The following is a 19,202-nucleotide window of genomic DNA, read 5'->3' as shown; positions in this document are numbered from 1 at the left end:
CCCATCTTGTGTATTCACCTGTAGATTACTCCCATCTTGTGTGTTCACCTGTAGATTACTCCCATCTTGTGTGTTCACCTGTAGATTACTTCCATCTTGTGTGTCCTCCTGTAGATTACTCCCATGCTGTGTGTGCACCTGTAGATGACTCCCATCTTGTGTGTGCACCTGTAGATGACTCCCATCTTGTGTGTCCTCCTGTAGATGACTCCCATCTTGTGTGTCCTCCTGTAGATTACTCCCATCTTGTGTGTCCTCCTGTAGATTACTCCCATCTTGTGTGTCCTCCTGTAGATTACTCCCATCTTGTGTGTCCTCCTGTAGATTACTCCCATCTTGTGTGTCCTCCTGTAGATTACTCCCATCTTGTGTGTCCTCCTGTAGATTACTCCCATCTTGTGTGTCCTCCTGTAGATTACTCCCATCTTGTGTGTCCTCCTGTAGATTACTCCCATGCTGTGTGTGCACCTGTAGATGACTCCCATGATACCAGTCACGTGTATTATATCGCTGTTAGAGCTGATAAGTGGGATCCCTGTTTTCTATCAGGACATTATCTGCCAGGGGACCGTGTGCTACCAAACGTGTTTCCAGAAGAAAAGCTCGCAGGGTTTCCCTCCCAGTAACTGCACTAACAGTCGTTGTGTACGGTAACATCCCCGCGCGTCTGCCCTCCAGCATTCGCGCCATTTTCTGTCAGCCCGCCAGCTCTCCTCCCAGGAAACCGTTATCTGCCTGCCTCCTGCTTTCTTGCCAGTCATCACCACGCCACGTTACAAGAAATGGTTCCACTTCCCGTACACCCCTCATCCTCGGCCCACCCTGTCCGCCGTCCACACAAGCCCGCCTAGCACGCTGTACACAACACAGTCCCCTCAGCCAACTGCGCCGCTGCTCCCGCCCGGTCTGCGGCCCCGTGCCGCGCCCATCCCGTTACACAAGTTTGTCAGTAGCCCCGCCCCGTCCCCTGGCCACGCCCAGCTCACGCCGCCTATTTACTGCCCTGCCGGCCGCCTGGTATCACTACTATCACCGGCTCTGCACTTTGGCCGTCCCATCACTGTACCGGCACCATGGTCCGACATATCGAGAATATGGTAAGCTGGAGGACTGCTGTCTGTAATGGTGCCTCACTTACCGGCATCTTGTGCCATGTGACTGTGTCATGTGGGAGAAGCCGGTTGCCATTCTGTTAGGCTGGATCTGCTGGATGTGTAGAATTCCTCATGGCTGCATCTTCACTATAATCCTCGCCCCATGGACTCCAATCATATTGTTTACTAACCTAGGGCTGGAAAAATAGGATTTCTATGTTTTGATTATGACTTCGGTTTTGTAAGGCCAGATGTCTTGTGATGTATAGCTGACTTTGTCATATGTTGCCTTTGTTACCCTACATGTGTATGTACAGCCCCCCCCCCCGATCTATGAGATCAGCTCTGCTACATGTGTATGTACAGCCCTCCTGATCTATGAGATCAGCTCTGCTACATGTGTATGTACAGCCCCCCCCCCCCCGATCTATGAGATCAGCTCTGCTACATGTGTATGTACAGCCCTCCTGATCTATGAGATCAGCTCTGCTACATGTGTGTGTACAGCCCCCCCCTGATCTATGAGATCAGCTCTGCTACATGTGTATGTACAGCCCTCCTGATCTATGAGATCAGCTCTGCTACATGTGTATGTACAGCCCTCCTGATCTATGAGATCAGCTCTGCTACATGTGTATGTACAGCCCTCCTGATCTATGAGATCAGCTCTGCTACATGTGTGTGTACAGCCCCCCCCTGATCTATGAGATCAGCTCTGCTACATGTGTATGTACAGCCCCCCTGATCTATGAGATCAGCTCTGCTACATGTGTATGTACAGCCCCCCCTGATCTATGTGATCAGCTCTGCTACATGTGTATGTACAGCCCCCCCTGATCTATGTGATCAGCTCTGCTACATGTGTATGTACAGCCCCCCCGGATCTATGTGATCAGCTCTGCTACATGTGTATGTACAGCCCCCCCGATCTATGTGATCAGCTCTGCTACATGTGTGTGTGTACAGCCCCCCTGATCTATGAGATCTGCTCTGCTACATGTGTATGTACAGCCCCCCTGATCCATGAGATCAGCTCTGCTACATGTGTATGTACAGCCCCCCCGATCTATGTGATCAGCTCTGCTACATGTGTATGTACAGCCCCCCCTGATCCATGAGATCAGCTCTGCTACATGTGTATGTACAGCCCCCCCTGATCCATGAGATCAGCTCTGCTACATGTGTATGTACAGCCCCCCCTGATCCATGAGATCAGCTCTGCTACATGTGTATGTACAGCCCCCCCTGATCCATGAGATCAGCTCTGCTACATGTGTATGTACAGCCCCCCCTGATCCATGAGATCAGCTCTGCTACATGTGTATGTACAGCCCCCCCTGATCCATGAGATCAGCTCTGCTACATGTGTATGTACAGCCCCCCCTGATCCATGAGATCAGCTCTGCTACATGTGTATGTACAGCCCCCACTGATCCATGAGATCAGCTCAGCTACATGTGTGGTCATTAGTAGGGATGACTCTCTAGAGTGGTAGTACAGGCCATTGTAGTTCTGTCCTCACACATCACTGCCTGCCTTTACCAGCACAGGATCCACTTCTATGCTGTGAGATCATTCCTACTGCAGGATATGCAAGTCAAGAATGACTAGGCAGATCTTAGTTCCTGGAGGCATCAGCTCTCCATGGCCTTTCCATTGAGGTCACTGAGTAACTAGGACACACCCTAATGTATAGAATATTATTATTATTATTATTATTATTATTATTATTATTATTGTTTATTTATAGAGCACCATTGATTCCATGGTGCTGTACATGAGGGGGTTACATACAGAATACATATACAAGTTACAATAGACAGACTGGTACAGAGGGAAGAGGGCCCTGCCCTTGCGGGCTTACATCCTAAAGGATTTTGGGGAGGAGACAGTAGGTGGGGTGTAGGTGGGGCGGCAGCTCCGCACGGTGGTGGGGCGGCAGCTCCGCACGGTGGTGGGGCGGCAGCTCCGCACGGATGATGGCTCCTCTGCACCTCAACCATTCAGTAAATAATGGAAGCCCTGAGTAATATAATGTTCACATCCTGAGTGCTGATCATTGTGTAACAAATATGTACCTGAATAACAATAAAGAGTAGCCGTCCACCCTAAGGCTATATGCCCATGGGACTCTGTATCTGCCGATTTTTCTGCATCAAAATCCGCAGCTTTCCCCCGGAATCTGCACCTTTTCATAGGTGCGGATTTTGTTGTGTTTTTTTTTTTTTTTCTTTTTGTTCAATTGAATAGGCAAAATCCGCACGAAAATCCGCAACAATAATTGACGCACTGCAGACTTTTCCGCACGATTTCCGCTGCGGAAAAATCCGCAGCGTGGGCACAGCATTTCCCAAATGCCATAGAAATGGCTGGGGAGTAGCTGTGCTGCAGATTTCTGGAAAATCTGCGGCAAAATCCGCACATTTACCGCAGTGTGAGCACAGCCTTAATGATAAGTAATGATAAGAAGGTTTACGGTTGGCATATCACCAAATTGGGTCACAACTCTGCCAATGACCTTTTTTCTTTAAAAGTGAGCCTTTCCTTTTAAGTAAATATCTACCAGCATTGAGCACTGGGATTTTCCTATGGCCTAAAACACACTTCCGCAAAAAAAACGTACGTGTCTCACGGTCCGTTTTTCGGGTCCATGTTTTTTAGGGGCGTTTCTCCGGTACGTATGTCATTTGTGTGATGGCGTATGCGAGCCGTGTGTGCATGTGGAATGTCCGTTTTGACATAAAATACGTACGTGTGCCGTCCGTTTTTTAAGATCCGCATTCTTACCCAATTAACGTTGTTAATCATTCATCATGAGATCCTGTTGTTGTTTGCCATCAATTGACCTGATAGATTGGTAACAAGTGTTTCAGATTTTGTGATTAAAAACGGACACGGATGATACGTGTTGAACACGGACATACTCCGTGTGCGGTCTGTGCAGGCACGGACCCATAGACTAAAGCGAGTCCGTGCCTGCGTGCTGCCGGCCAAAAACGGACATGTCATCCGTGTAGAAAAACGCACACACGTACTTGTCACACGTTCCGTGTGATTTTACGTGTGTGCGCCATCTATCATTGAATAACATGGGTCTCCGTGTGTACGTGTCTCCGGTACCTGCAAATACGTACCGCACAAGTACAAATTAAACGGATGTGTTTTGCGGGTCTAAAGGATATCTATCTATCGCAGCAAAATGTGGTTTTCTCCACCTGTCGTACGATGTGTATATTGAAGATCTTATTTTGCCAAAAGAATTAGGGTCAGTATTACACATCTGTGTTTCACGGTCTAAATGAGGCTATGGAGTTCAGGTCAGAATTCCTGCCACCAGTCCATACTCAGAAGGTACACTGCCTGTGGGGAAAAACCATGTTCGCTACTCACAATAGCCAAGCACTATCATCCTCAGTACTCATAAAGGTTAGTGATTTGCGAGCACTACCGTGCTCTGTACTTGTAATGGTTAATGATGAGCGAGCTGTACCATGCTCGGGTGCTCCATACTCATGATGGTTATTGATGAGTGAGCACGAACATGCTCAGGTGACCGGTACTCGTGATGAGCAAGCAGTACCATGCTGAGGTGCTCCGTACTCGTAATGGTGAGTGAGAACTACCATGCTCAGTACTCATAATGATTAGTGATGAGTGAGCACTACCATGCTCGAGTGCTCGGTACTCATAATGATTAGTGATGAGTGAGCACTACCATGCTCGAGTGCTCGGTACTCATAATGATTAGTGATGAGTGAGCACTACCATGCTCGAGTGCTCGGTACTCATAATGATTAGTGATGAGTGAGCACTACCATGCTCGAGTGCTCGGTACTCATAATGATTAGTGATGAGTGAGCAGTACCATGCTGAGGTGCTCCGTACTCGTAATGGTGAGTGAGAGCTACCATGCTCGAGTGCTCGGTACTCATAATGGTTAGTAGTGAGCGAGCAATACCATGCTCGGTACTCGTAATGGTTAGTGGTGAGCGAGCACTACCATGCTTTCTATTTGTATGAGCAGTTGGATGCCCGCAAACTCCTCTCCCCCCACATGTTGTAACCTGTTTGCACAGTTATTAAAACCGCAGAATCCCACCATGAAGTGCCGCTCTCCCTTCTTTCTTTGGATTCATCGGACTATAAGTTTACATCTTTCTGATTTTTTTTTTTTGTTTTTTTTTTTTTTAAATATGAATCCTACACTACAGTGTAGCAGATAGAAGCTGAAGATCGTATCTGATACAGTTTGGGTATACTATTTTTTATATATATATATATATATATATATATATATATATATATATATATATATATATATACATACACAGGGCCCCATGAATATTCTAGGTGAGCTTAAAAAAAATTGAGCTTTTTGTGTAATATATATATTTTATTTTCCCCTTCATTGTGACCTATATTACAAATATTTCAGAGTTAGTTTGATTGCTGTTATTTTTGACTGGTTTTCTTACGTGAACAATATTTTGTCAGGTTTTGGGGTTAACCTTTTACTGTTGTTCCCATCATTCAATATTCGGACATGCAGTTTAGCAGCGGAGTGTGAGTAGCAATGGATGATGTCGCCTACTGAAAACTATGCTGGATCACCAAATCCTGTGTTCAGTGTCAAGATCAGGGTTGTCCATGACTTGTCAGAAAAGGGCTTGTATTCTGCTTGTCTGAGACTGGCTTTTTTTTTTTAAGGCTATGTGCCCACGGGACTTGTGACTGCGGATTTTGCAGCGGAAAACCTGCAGCTTTATCTGGATTTTCTAGATAAATCCGCAGGTTTTATAAAGTATAGACACTCCCCATGTTATCCTATGGGACATGGGGAGAGTGTGTCAGTGCTGCAAAATATGCTGCGGATGTCCCGCAGCCACACAACTGCATGTCAATTATTCCTGCGAAAATACCGCCCTCTACCATGGAGATAGAGGCCGGCCTCTTCCGTAGCATTGCGTTGTGTTACGGATGCAATGGATGCGTGGCATATAGTGGTACAACGGATGCTACGGATCGTACAAAACAACGGAAAGCTTTTTTTTTTTTTTTTTTTTTTCTCTTCTTTACAGTTTTACCGGCAGCAGACTATTGTGAACAATCAGCTGATCGCTCTCAATAGCCGGTGGCTCAGCTGAGCGCTGTCACTTGCCGGCGGCCGGGCATGCCGGCGGGCGAGCGCTCAGCTGAACGTTCAGCCACTGCAAGACAAAATTAAAGTTTGTGATTTAAAAAAAAAAGAGCATGCACAGTGAAATCCTGAGGATTCCGCTGCTGAAAACAACGTTACATGCTGCGTTCCTCCCGCTGGGCAGAAGCAACGGAGCGTCGGCCAGTGGAAGCAATGCAGGTCCTTTTGGCACAATCCGTCACCCATACAAGTCTATGGGAAACAGCGGAATCCGTTAATGGATTCCGCAGTTTTCCAAAACGGCGGATTGTAACGGAAGGAAAACAACGCAAGTGTGAAAGTACCCTAAGTCTCACGAATGTCTGCAGGTTTTTCGCAGCTATTTCGCTGGAATCCTGCAGGAATGGATAGCTGCAGATTCCGGGTATCAGCTGCGGGAAACATGCGGATATATCCGCAGGTACAAACTCCCGTGGGCACATAGCCTAAAACCCCAGCAATTAAAAAAAAAAAATAGCTTATTTGCAGATTTCCAAATCCACAGAATGACCTGAACTCTGTGAGGATAATTTTCCTGCCAAGTCTGAAAGATTTTATTATCATTGACGTGCATTGTACAAGAGATGGAAAATGCAACGATCTTAAAATTGCTTTCCTACAGTGGATTTCCGGCACCACTAACAGTCACTTAGTTATTGGCATCAGTCGCGCCTTTTTTATTTTTTGATTATTTTCAATACACTCTGTTCTTGTGTGTTTTTCACTGCAGTTAGTTCCTGTTGATTTTAAGGGGGTTATTCACCACTCGTACAACCCCTTCTCCATCTGTATGTTTACACTTTTTGGAGTGATAAAGCATACTCTCCTCTGTTGCCAGCACCGTTCCAGTGGAGTTGGCACAGTCTCTCCCGGGATCCTGCAACTGTGACGTCATGTGCTCCCTGCAGCCAATCAACGCAGGGTTCACTCTCCCCAATCTTCAGAGAAATCTCATACATCCAGAGGGAGTGAGTGCTGCTGCTGATCTTACTTCTTGTGGATTTGTGATCCGTCCAAAGACTGGGAGAGTGAAGCCAATGGTGATTGGCTGCATCCGGAACACATGACGCACACAGTCGAGCGACCACCTTTAGAAATATATCTACTTAGAAAATTAGCACCTAGTTGTCAATCTATTCTTTTAAAGGGAACCGGTCACCACTTTTTTGCCCTATAAGCTACGGCCACCACCACTGGGCTCTTATATACAGCATTCTAACATGTTGTATATCAGAGCCCAGGCTGGGGATATAACATAAAAAAAACTACTTTATAATAGTTACCAAATAGTCGCACGATGGGCCTTATGGGCGTCTCCGTTGTCCGGTGCCTCCTCTTTTGTCCATCTTTATGCTTCTTCTGTAGCCGCAGTGCATGACACGTCTGACGTCATACACACTCGCCAGCATTGAGGTCATGAGCAGGCGCACTTTGATCTGTCCTGAGCAGTGCAGATCAAAGTATTGCAGTGCGCCTGCGCAGGACCGATGAGTGTGTATGACGTAGACGCGTCATTCACCCAGGCCTCAGAAAGATGACAAAGATGGCCGAAAGAGGAGACGCCGGCACTGGAGAACGAAGATGCCCATAAGGCCCTTCGCGCGACCGTTAAGTATTATAAAGTGTTTGTTTTTTATGTTATACCCCGGCCTGGGCTCTGATATACAGCATGTTAGAATGCTTTATATAACAGCCCGGTGGTGGTGGCTGCAGCTTATAGGCCAAAAAAGAGGGTGACCACTTCCCTTTTAATATAAGTGGGTGATGACTACTAGACGTTTTATTAATCGGCCTAGGGAAATGAAATAAGAAACTTTCACTATTTGGACCAGTGCTTCCTACACTGCCAGCCTGCAAGGATCCAGCGTCACATGATCTTTCTCGCTCTCATTGTCTTTCCTCCATTGAGCCTAAGGCTATGTGCCCACGTGTGCGCTCTGCACCGCAGCATACAAGATCTGCTTCAGAGCGCAGCTGAAAAGCTCCATTCTGAAGTGCCTGGTGCCTGCACAATTCGTGCGCTCTGCATGCTGCCTCTCCCTATAGACAGCATGCAAAGCGCATAAAAGAAGTGACATGTCACTTCTTGGAACGCAGCGATTTGGCAGCAGCCGAATCGCTGCGTTCGAATACGCCACGTGGGCATGGATTATGCACAATCTTCATAGATTGTGCTGAGGACGCATGCAGTTACGCTGTGGTGCAGATCGCAGCGTAACTGCATAAAAATATGCCACGTGGGTACAGAGCCTATCACTATAAACCTCATGCTTTCTCATGTAGTACTAGAGAGTTGCTGCCTCAGACTAACCCTGGACCAGAGTCTTTCAAACTTCATATCCAAGCCCTCACTCATGTTTTCAAAATGTGTTCTTTCTTCAATCCTCTAAAATCATAGTGCATGCGCTCACTTCCCGCCTTGACTACTATAATATCCGCCTTTTTGTCTCTGTCTCTCAAATCAGAGCGTTTTTTTTTTTTCTAGTACTAATTTCCTAAGCCTGAACCACCTTTTTTCTCTTAGGCCAGGGGTCTCAAACTCGGCTGGGTGTATGGACCGCACACAGGAAAAAAAATAATTTGGGGGGGCCGCATTCTTTGCAGGACAAAGTGACATTTTTATTGGTACCATATATAATATATAATTTTTTTTTTTTTTTTTTTTTTTTTTACACACCTTGGGATCACTGATTTTGAACACATTTTCACTTGTTCATTAAAGCAAATGTGCACATTCTTTGTTTAAATATAAACTTTTTTTTTTTTTTTTTTTTTTTACATTTTAGTCCTTTCTTGTAACTAATAGTCTTACAATTAGCACTATATAGAAATTTTGACCAACATCTTTTAGTAATGTTCCCCATATTGTTGTAACGTGCCCATACTTGTCCCCTTGTAGTATTGTGCCCCATCCCACAGTAATGTGCTCATCCTTGTCCCCTTGTAGTATTGTACCCCATCCTAGTCCCCATCCCACAGTAATGTGCTCATCCTTGTCCCCATCCTAAAGTAATGTTCCCCATCCTTGTCTCCATCTTATAGTAATGTGTTCATCCTTCTCCCCATCCTATAGTAATGTCCCCAATCTATGGTAATGTGTCCATCCTTGTCCCCCATCTTATAGTAATGTTCCCCATCCTTGTCCCCTTGTAGCAATGTCCCCATCCTATAGTACTGTCCCTATTCTATAGTAATGTGCCCATCCTTTAGTAATGTCCCAACCTTGTCCCCACCCTATAGTAATGTCCCCAGCATTATCCCTATTCTATAGTAATGTTTCACATCCTTGTCCCCTTGTAGTAATGTCCCTATCCTACAGTAATGTCCACAGCCTTATCCCCATCTCATAGTAATGTGCGCACTTTGTCCCCATCCTGTAGTAATGGGTCAGCAGACTCCGGAGTGGAGCTGAGGGGGGTGGTCTCTGGCCCCAGATCCACAGTGATTGGAGAGACCAGCCTTGTGACTGATCTCTCCAATCAGAGCTGCGGCGGGTGAAACACGTCACTCAGCTCCAGCCAATGATCAGGGCTACAGCTGCACTGATCTTGGCTGGATTTCAATGTTTCAGCGATTTTTCAACACTAACTACCCTGAGGGGCCGCATGCGGCCCGCGGGCCGCGTGTTTGAGACCCCTCTCTTAGGCCATGTGCGCACTAGAAATGGACTTTTTCTCAAGGAAAATCCGGACCCTCTGAAAGAATCCCGCACCTGCGGTACAAAAACGCACCACAACCGCAACGAAATCTGCATGCGGTTTTGATGTGGATTTGCCGCAGGTTGGTCCCTGCGGATATTTACCATTATCTATGGCAAAAACCGCAGGGACCTGTGGAAAAGAAGTGACATGCACATTAATTCCGCAGCGAAAATTCCAAGGGTAAATCCGCGGGTATAAAAAAAAAAAAGCAAAAAAAAAGCATTTTTTTTTTAAAACCCATACGTTTTGCTGGGAAATTGACTGCAGCAATGTTAAACACTTTCTGCAGCAAAACTGCGGCAAAATCTGCGGTAAATCCGCAGCGTGCATACATAGTCTTATACTGCAACATTTTAGAGCATAACACATGGACTGGTCTCTGATTCATGCTGCCCTTGGTTCTGCTGGTATGGATCAGATAACTGATTCTCCTTCTTACCCCCTCATCTCATTCTCTGATCATTTTCTAAGGCTGCTTTCACACCTCCGGTATTAACAGAGCCGGCCAATCCGGCTCAAACCTATGCAACGGATGCGGCGACAAAACTGCATCCTTTGCATACGTTTTTAACATGCGACCCGTCCGGTTTTGGCGCTTGCGGCAGGCTACTAAGCATGCGCAGTGAAAAAAAAATGCATGCGGCAACCACAGCGGTTTTTGCCGCAGGTTGCCGCATGCAGCGTCCATAGGCATGCATTGCAAATCGTGCCGCAATGCGTTTTATGGTTGTTTGTTTTTTTGTTTTTTTTTGGTTTTTTTTTTTTTTTCCCCGTACAAAAAATAAACGTGTCAGGCAACGTTCCATCCGGCCGCCGCATCGGCTAAATCTGCAGCAAGCGGCAAAAAACGGATGGAACGCAAGCCCATGCGGCACAATACGGCACTTATGTAAGTCTATGCAAAAAAAACGCAACCGGCGGCAAAAAAAAAAACGTTTGCGATTTCTCTGCAAAGCGCCGGATTGTGCCGCACAGGAAAAAACTGAGGTGTGAAAGCAGCCTTAGAGGCTGGTAAAATCCTTCAGGGCGTTGTCCAAGCTGGCATGATCTTCAGCTGATCTGTGTACAGAAAACTGGAAAATATCACATAAGAATATCTGCTATTATGGGGCAGTGTTACTATGTAAACAAAATGAGAAGAGAATTCCATTGTTAGTAAGGTCTGTGCACCTTGTCTTTCCTTTCTTTTAGCATTCCAGTGGTTCATGTGTATATCGGACCCTGCGGCACAGCTACAATGCTCTCACTATAAGCCACAATTACAATAGATCCGGTATTACCAGTTTGCATATGTAGTGGGCCGTGCTTTTGTGTTTTTTTCTTTTATGGCTGTGTGTGTTGAAGTGCAGATTTGTCCCAAAACCTGATGGGATTCCTGACCAGCGAAGTTATCGAGAATCCTGAAATCTCATGCAAACGTTTGAGTATTTTTTCCTTGTAGAAATAAATCTGCAGCATTTCAAGTTTTGTGGTGTATTTGTTGCGGGTATCGCCCACTCTGAAGAGTGGTAAAAATCTGCTGCCACTGACTGTTTGTATTTTATTTTTTGTGGCCAAGAGATGCAGAAATGTTTGCACCAAATACTAAACGTGTGCACATACCCTATGGCTGAAATTGCACGTGCAGTTTTTTAGCTGAAACTTAAAAGAAATGGGTATATAAGGGAAGGATATGTACTTTTTTTTTTTCTTACTGCTGGATCCAACTTGGAGGTTGGCTCAAGAACGTATCAAAAACTGCATGTATGATCCCAAGTTAAAACCTAGTACATGCACAACCATTTTCCAGATATTATGTTGGCTGCTTTGGGCGCCTACTGGACGTCTTGGCCATATGTAGTCTATGTTCATTTGGCCTTTCTCCCTTTTTATAAGGCCTAAAACACACTTCCGCAAAAAAAACGTACGTGTCTTACGGTCCGTTTTTCAGGTCCGTGTTCCGTTTTTTTAGGGGCGTTTCTCCAGTACGTATGGCATCCGTGTGATGGCGTATGCGAGCCGTGTGTACGTGTAAAATGTCCGTGTATGTGTACGTGGAATTTCCGTTTGTGTAACACACAATGTCGTTGATTCATGTCGGCTGACAGCAGACAGAGTTGCGTGATGAGAATGAACTCGGGTGAACTTCACCCGACTTCATTGTCATGCCGCGGCTCTGTCTGTGTGCCGCATACTGATTAGCGGTCACCTGTGAAGGGCTCACCAGTGACCGCTAATCCCCCGAGTGACTGAAGTGAGCAGCCCTCTCTCATACTCACCGCTCCCCGATCACCAGCGCGGCGAGGAACAGCTGTGCAGAGAATATGCGGCAACAATTACTTTGAATATGCCGGCCGCTCATTAATCAATCTCGTATTCCCTGCTTTCCCCACCCACAGGCGCCTGTGATTGGTTGCAGTCAGACACGCCCCCCACTCTGAGTGACAGGTGTCTCACGGCACCCAATCACAGCAGCCGGTGGGCGTGTCTATACTGTGCAGTAAAATAAATAATTTAAATAAAACGGCGTGCGGTCCCCCCCCAATTTTAATACCAGCCAGATAAAGCCGTACGGCTGAAGGCTGGTATTTTCAGGATGGGGAGCCCCACGTTATGGGGAGCCCCCAGCCTAACAATATCAGTCAGCAGCCGCCCAGAATTGCCGCATACATTATATGCGACAGTTTTGGGACTGTACCCGGCTCTTCCCGATTTGCCCTGGTGCGTTGGCAAATCGGGGTAATAAGGAGTTATTGGCAGCCCATAGCTGCCAATAAATCCTAGATTAATCAGGTCAGGCGTCTCCCCGAGATACCTTCCATGATTAATCTGTAAGTGACAGTAAATAAACACACACACCTGAAAAAATCATTTATTAGAAATAAAAAACACTAATAAATTCCCTCATCATCACCAATTTAATAAGCCCGAAAAAGCCCTCCATGTCCGGCGTACGCCAGGATGGTCCAGCGTCGCATCCAGCTCTGCTGCATGAAGGTGACCGGAGCTGCTGAAGACACCGCTGCTCCTGACAGCTCCACGCAGCTAATGAGGGAATAGCGCGATCAGCTGTACTCAGCGTTGGCCGCGAGTAACCTCAGTGACAGCTCAGCTGATCGCGCTATTCCCTTAATTAGCTGCGTGGAGCTGTCAGGAGCGGTGGTGTCTTCTGCAGCTCCGGTCACCTTCATGCAGCAGAGCTGGATGCAACGTTGGACCATCCTGGCGTACGCCGGACATGGAGGGCTTTTTCGGGCTTATTAAATTGGTGATGATGAGGGAATTTGTTAGTGTTTTTTATTTCTAATAAATGATTGTTCGGGTGTGTGTGTTTACTGTAATTTACAGATTAATCATGAAAGGTATCTCGGGGAGACGCCTGACATGATTAATCTAGGACTTATTGGCAGCTATGGGCTGCCAAAAACTCCTTATTACCCCGATTTGCCAACGCACCAGGGCAAATCGGGAATAGCCAGGTACAGTCCCAGAACTGTCGCATATAATGTATGCGGCAATTCTGGGCGGCTGCTGACTGATATTGTTAGGCTGGGGGGCTCACCATCCTGAGAATACCACCCTTCAGCCGTATGGCTTCATCTGGCTGGTATTAAAATTGGGGGGGGTGGGGGGACCGCACGCCGTTTTTTTTTTTTTGTTTTTTTTTTAATTTATTTATTTTACTGCACAGTATAGACACGCCCACGGCTGCTGTGATTGGGTGCCGTGAGACACCTGTCACTCAGCGTGGGGGGCGTGTCTGACTGCAACCAATCACAGGCGTCTGTGGGTGGGGAAAGCAGGGAATACGAGATTGAATATGCCGGCCGCTCATTAATCAAAGTAATTGTTTCCGCGTATTCTCTGCACAGCTGTTCCTCGCCGCGCTGGTGATCGGGGAGCGGTATGAGCCGGGGGAAGAAAAAAACCGAGCGCCAATGTAAGTATACTGAATTTAATTAAAAAAAAAAAATAAGATCGCTAGTGTAAAAAGCACACGCACGAAACGTGCTGAACACGGACATACTCAGTGTGCGATACGTGCAGGCACGGACCCATAGACTAAAGCTGGTCCGTGCCTGCGTGCTGCCGGCCAAAAACTGACATGTTGTCCGTGCAGAAAAGCGCACACACTTACTTATCACACGGACACACGTTCTGTGTGATTTTACGTGTGTGTGCCATCTACCATAGAATAACGTGGGTCTCCGTGTTACTTTATCTCACTTTATTATACTTGCCTAACGATCGCGCTGAAGTGGATTTGAGTCAAATGGGCATGTCCGGTGCTGGAGCTGCCTCTTTCGGCCATCTTAGTGCTCCTTCTTCTGTAGCCGGGGTGCATGACACGTCCTATGTCAGCCACACGCGTCAGCATTTAGGTCCTGCGCAGGTGCACTTTGATCTGCCCTAAGCAGGGCAGATCAAAGTATTATAGTGCGCCTGCGCGGGACCAGCGAGTGTGTATGACGTAGGACGCGTCATGCACACAGGCTTCAGGAGGACGAAGATGGCCAAAAAAGGCGGCACTGGACAACAGACGCCCAACTCCACCGCAGTGCAACTGTTAGGGAAGTATTATAAAGTTTTGGGTTTTTTTTTTTTTTTTCCATTCTACAAAGCGGCCTGGGCTCTTGTATATAGTATTCTAAAATGCTGTATATAATAGCCCACTGGTGGTTGCCGCAGCTTTTAGGCCGAAAAAACGGTGACCGGTTCCCTTTAAGTAAGGCTCATGATGCATCTATTTTGGTGTCTCAAAGCCCTGAAGCATTCTGTTACTCTTTAAACTAATTCTTGTTAGTCACTTGAATCATGTTGGATGGGTCACACAGCTGTCTGTGAATGATTTGCAGTTGACTCACAAGAACAGTTCTGCAACTGTCAGTATTTCATCCACTAATGACCTTGGCTTTCTTTGGTATTCTGGTGGACCATGATTGGAATGGAGGTAGGAAAAGCGCACCTCAGCTGGATTCAAGATGACTCTGCCGAGCCCGGTCCCTGGGTTCCCGAGCGCTGCTTTCAGAGTATCTCACAGGAAGTATGACAAATGTTAAACCAATATTTCCTAATTTTCCTCTCCCAACTGTGGAATCCTCTTTCAAAAGTGTTTCCTGACTGCAACAACTTCTTGATATCTTCTTTTTCACACGTAGCCTACCAATTCTGTCAATGTGACTCCTAGCAGGTTTATTGATTTTATACCTTCTGACTAGAGTTGAGTACCTAACTATTCGCACTTGCTATACTCATAACGAGCACAGTTTAATACTTGCATATTCATTCCGAATAGCATGTGTAATGCAAGCCATTAGGGGAAAACTTGCAATCTAATGAGCAACCCGAATTTCGCACTATTCACTACTCGCACAAATAGTACAGCATTCGGGCTACTCGTTACATTGCAAGTTTTCCCCTAATGGCTTGCATTGCACATGCTATTCAGAATGAATATGCAAGTATTAAACCGTACTCGTTATGAGTATAGCAAGTACGAATGGTTAGGTACTCGTTCAACTCTAGTTGTGAGCACTGAAGGGCATTAGTGACTTAAGGCCGCTTTTCACACTGCGATATCAGTCCCGATATCGCTAGTGTGGGTACCCGCCCCCATCTGTTGTGCGACACGGGCAAATCGCTGCCCGTGGCGCACATCGCCCAGACCCGTCACACATACCTGCCCGGCGACGTCGCTGTGACCGGAGAACCGCCTCCTTTCTAAGGGGGCGGCCCGTGCGGCGTCACAGCGACGTCACTGAGCGGCCGCCCAATAGAAGCGGAGGGGCTGAGATGAGCGGGACGTAACATCCTGCCCACCTCCTTCCTTCCGCATGGCGGCTGGGAGGCAGGTAAGGAAAGCTTCCTCGTTCCTGCGGCGTCACACATAGCGATGTTTGCTACCACAGCAACGAGGAACAACGTCGTTACTGCTGCAGTAACGATAATTGGGAATGGACCCCCGTGTCACCGATGAGCGACTTTGCACCTTTGTGCGACGATGCAAAATCGCTCATCGGTGTCACACGCAACAACATCGCTAATGCGGCCGGATGTGCGTCACAAATTCCGTGACCCCCCAACGACTCCGCATTAGCGATATCGTAGCGTGTAAAGCCCCCTTTAGACAATTAGTGGCCCTTGATGGGCTGAAGCTTTCACGCAACTGAAAATTGAAGCCCAAGTCCAGACATAAGGCCGCTCCTAGCCCTAATATGGCAGAAAATAGTGGCGCTTATGACCATGCTCCACTTATTTGCTAGTAACTTAAAGAAGTACAGTGTAACCTTGGTTTACGAGAACAATCCGTTCTGGGAGTGTGCTCGTCAACAAAGTTACTCGTCTAGCAAAGCAAAATTTCCCACAGGAAATAATGCAAGCTCAGACCATTCGTTTCACAACTTGTGCAATGTCTCCCTATTGTGCCATTACTTACAAGCACACGCGCTCTATGCTCACCTTACCCTCCGTTCCCTCGCTGGCCTCCTGGGTGTTGTAATCCGCTGGTACAGTATGTGTATTGGGTAAGCATCGTGATGATGCAGAAGCTTCCGCTGTCAGCGTCCATGTCATACCCAGGAGCCGCTTGCCTCTGATTGGTCAGTGTGCTGCCTTTGAGAAGCGCTGACAGCGGATGTTCCTTCATCGTCACGATGGTTACCCGATACACACTGTACCTGCGGACTACAAGAACCAGGAGGCCGGTGAGAGAACGTGTGTGTGTGTGTGTGTGTGTGTGTGTGTCGCGTGCGGAGGGGTAGGAACGCCGCTCGTCTGGAATCGCTGGCGCTCGGGTCCGGTGCTTCTGCTCCTCGGTGGCTTGAGCACCGGGCCGGACCCGGGGCTCGAGCAGCGCCTCCTCGCCCACGAGTGAAAAGGGGGAGGTTTTTAGTGGATGTTTGGGATGTCGGTCGTGACGCCACCCACGGGTTGTGGTGATAGTGGGCACCACCGCTGCTGGTGACGGGGGATCCCGGGAGCGATGGCGGAAGCAGCTAAGGTGTCGACCCCCTCTGTGGGTAGAAGCTGTTGGTCCCGGGGCCCCAGTTGGAGAGTAGGGAGGAGGTATAGGTGCAGGTGCCGAGGCGGGGAGGCAGCGTGGGCGCGGGTGCAACGTTGCGGTGCCGGATGGCACTGTTGTACTCAGACACAGAAGGACAGAGTCTCTGGTAAACCAAACGGCTGGATGGACTTTGCCCACAGCCGGCTGCGGTGTTCTCACTCTCCCCGGACGGGTTGATAGTGGCTGTCGTTTTCCTGCACCTGTGTAAGTGTATTTGACTCCTATGGCTTCCCACGAGTAGTCTGCTCCCCGGCGTGTACGTGTCGGGAGAGCCCATTTGCCCGCAGGCGCTGGCCCTTGGATCTCTGGCCCTTGGCGGTGGCTCTTATCCGGACGGATTGGGCTGTTGCCTTCTGACGGGCCTTAGGTGGGAATGAACCCCTGAGGTCCAGACCGCAATCAGATAATTTGACCTTTTCGGCGACTCCTAGCCTGGTCGGGGTCTGAGTACCCTGCCTTGGTGCATGGCTTCAATCTGCTCCCCGGTTCGGTACCGGTGGGCGACCGCCCGACCCCCGTCCTACGGTTCCGCTTGCCTACGCCAACTCCTGCAGACTGCCACCACAGTCTGCCGACCTTGCTGAACATTCCTGGGCTCCAACCCAGACACCAACAGTTTTCACTCCTCTCACTTTCACTGCCTAACATAATCTCTACAGTCTTTTCCCGCCTCCAGGCCTGTGAACTCCTCGGTGGGTGGGGTCAATGGCCTGGCTCCACCCCACCTCGTGTGGACATCAAGCCTGGAGGGTGGCAACAAGGATTTTGATTGACTGGTGTCACCTACCCAGGGGAGTGTGTGTGTGTGTGTGTGTGTGTGTGTGTGTGTGTGTGTGTGTTAGTGTACTGTGACCCCTGGGGGTCCAGGGCATCACATGTGTACTGCAAGAGCGGGTCAGAGTGCAGTGAAAGTACGGAACCGGAAGTGTGCGGTATTTGCTCATACAGCAAAGCTTCATCGTAAACGGAGTTACAATTTTACAGCAAACTTTCCTCGTATAGCAAAATACTCCCACACCACTGTATTCATTTCTTTAACAGGATCTCCTATCCTCTGGTTAGAACATTCTTAGATTGGGTTAGCTTTGGGTTTTCTTTTTTTTTTTTTTTTTTTTTCTTTTTCCCCTTCCTTAATAATGGTGATGTATTTATCTGCATGAGTGCATGTGACCTGTTTTGCTAAAAGCAAAAAAGTGGCATTTAATGGATAATGCCACTTTCAATAAAAGCTTAGATTTTTTTTTTTTTTTTTTCCTGTTCCGTGCTACCGTGTTTCCCCGAAAATAAGACATAGCAGGAGTTTTCAGGGAAGCTTTAATATAAGACATCCCCTGAAAATAAGACATAGCTGCGGTCAATAATGAAGTGTCATGCAGCGGTGAAAGAGTTAAAGACACTGCAGGACACTTCATTATAGACAGCAGGCACCCCCAGAAGAGAGAAGAAAGAAGACCCCCGATCATACTCACCAGACGCCGACCGGGAGCAGATGAGCCCATCAAGGTCCTGCAGCGGCGGAACACACACACACACACACACACACACACACACACACACACACACACACACACACACACACACACACACACACACACACACACACACACTCCGGCGATATCGCTTGCTTCTTGGCGGCGATACTGTGCATGCAGTGACCTTCCAGGACCTGCCAAGGATCACATGGCTGGAAGCATGTGGTATCTCCGGATGTTGTGAGTGCGTATGTGCGATATCGTCAGTGTATGTGAGTGTATGCGCTCGGATGTGTGCGTGTATGCTGTCTGATGTGTGAGTGTCGGCAGAAGGCAGAGGAGCACGGCGTGCAGCACAGCTGCTGGGATTGTGAGGTGGGTGGGAAGAAGTGTGTGTGTGTGTGATCTGATGTCGGCCAGACGCAGGGGAGGCATGCAGCACACCTTATGGGAGATCACAGGAGGATCTGGGAGCCATACAGACGCCCTGGGCTGGTAAGTATGAAGATCCAGGGATGTGGGGGGTAAACTTATCCCCAACCATGTCTCCTCGAGAATAAGACAGTGCTTTTTTCAGGGCAAAAAAAAATATAAGACAGTGTCTTATTTTCGGGGAAACTGGGTAGGTGTTACAAAACCAGTAATGTACTTGTATTCTCCAGTCATACGTTTATCCACTGCTTCCTTCTTAATCAATTACTCAATTGTGCAAACAAA

At 47.6% G+C, this 19,202-nt stretch overlaps 1 protein-coding gene across 1 annotated transcript in view; it reads left to right on the top strand.

Moving 5' to 3' along the window:
- Positions 1–861: 861 nt before the first annotated feature.
- TXN (thioredoxin) overlaps positions 862–19,202 on the top strand; it is a 31,826-nt gene continuing 13,485 nt past the window's right edge. Inside the window, exon 1 of the mRNA XM_075338907.1 lies at positions 862–1,097. Coding sequence (XP_075195022.1) covers positions 1,074–1,097 — 24 coding nt within the window. The 5' untranslated portion in view covers positions 862–1,073. The remainder of the gene's footprint in view (positions 1,098–19,202) is intronic.

This window comes from Anomaloglossus baeobatrachus, chromosome 1, assembly GCF_048569485.1.
Source record: "Anomaloglossus baeobatrachus isolate aAnoBae1 chromosome 1, aAnoBae1.hap1, whole genome shotgun sequence".
Classification (NCBI taxonomy): domain Eukaryota; kingdom Metazoa; phylum Chordata; class Amphibia; order Anura; family Aromobatidae; genus Anomaloglossus; species Anomaloglossus baeobatrachus.
Note: the sequence above shows the minus strand (reverse complement) of the source record. Positions and strands in the feature narration are given on the sequence as shown.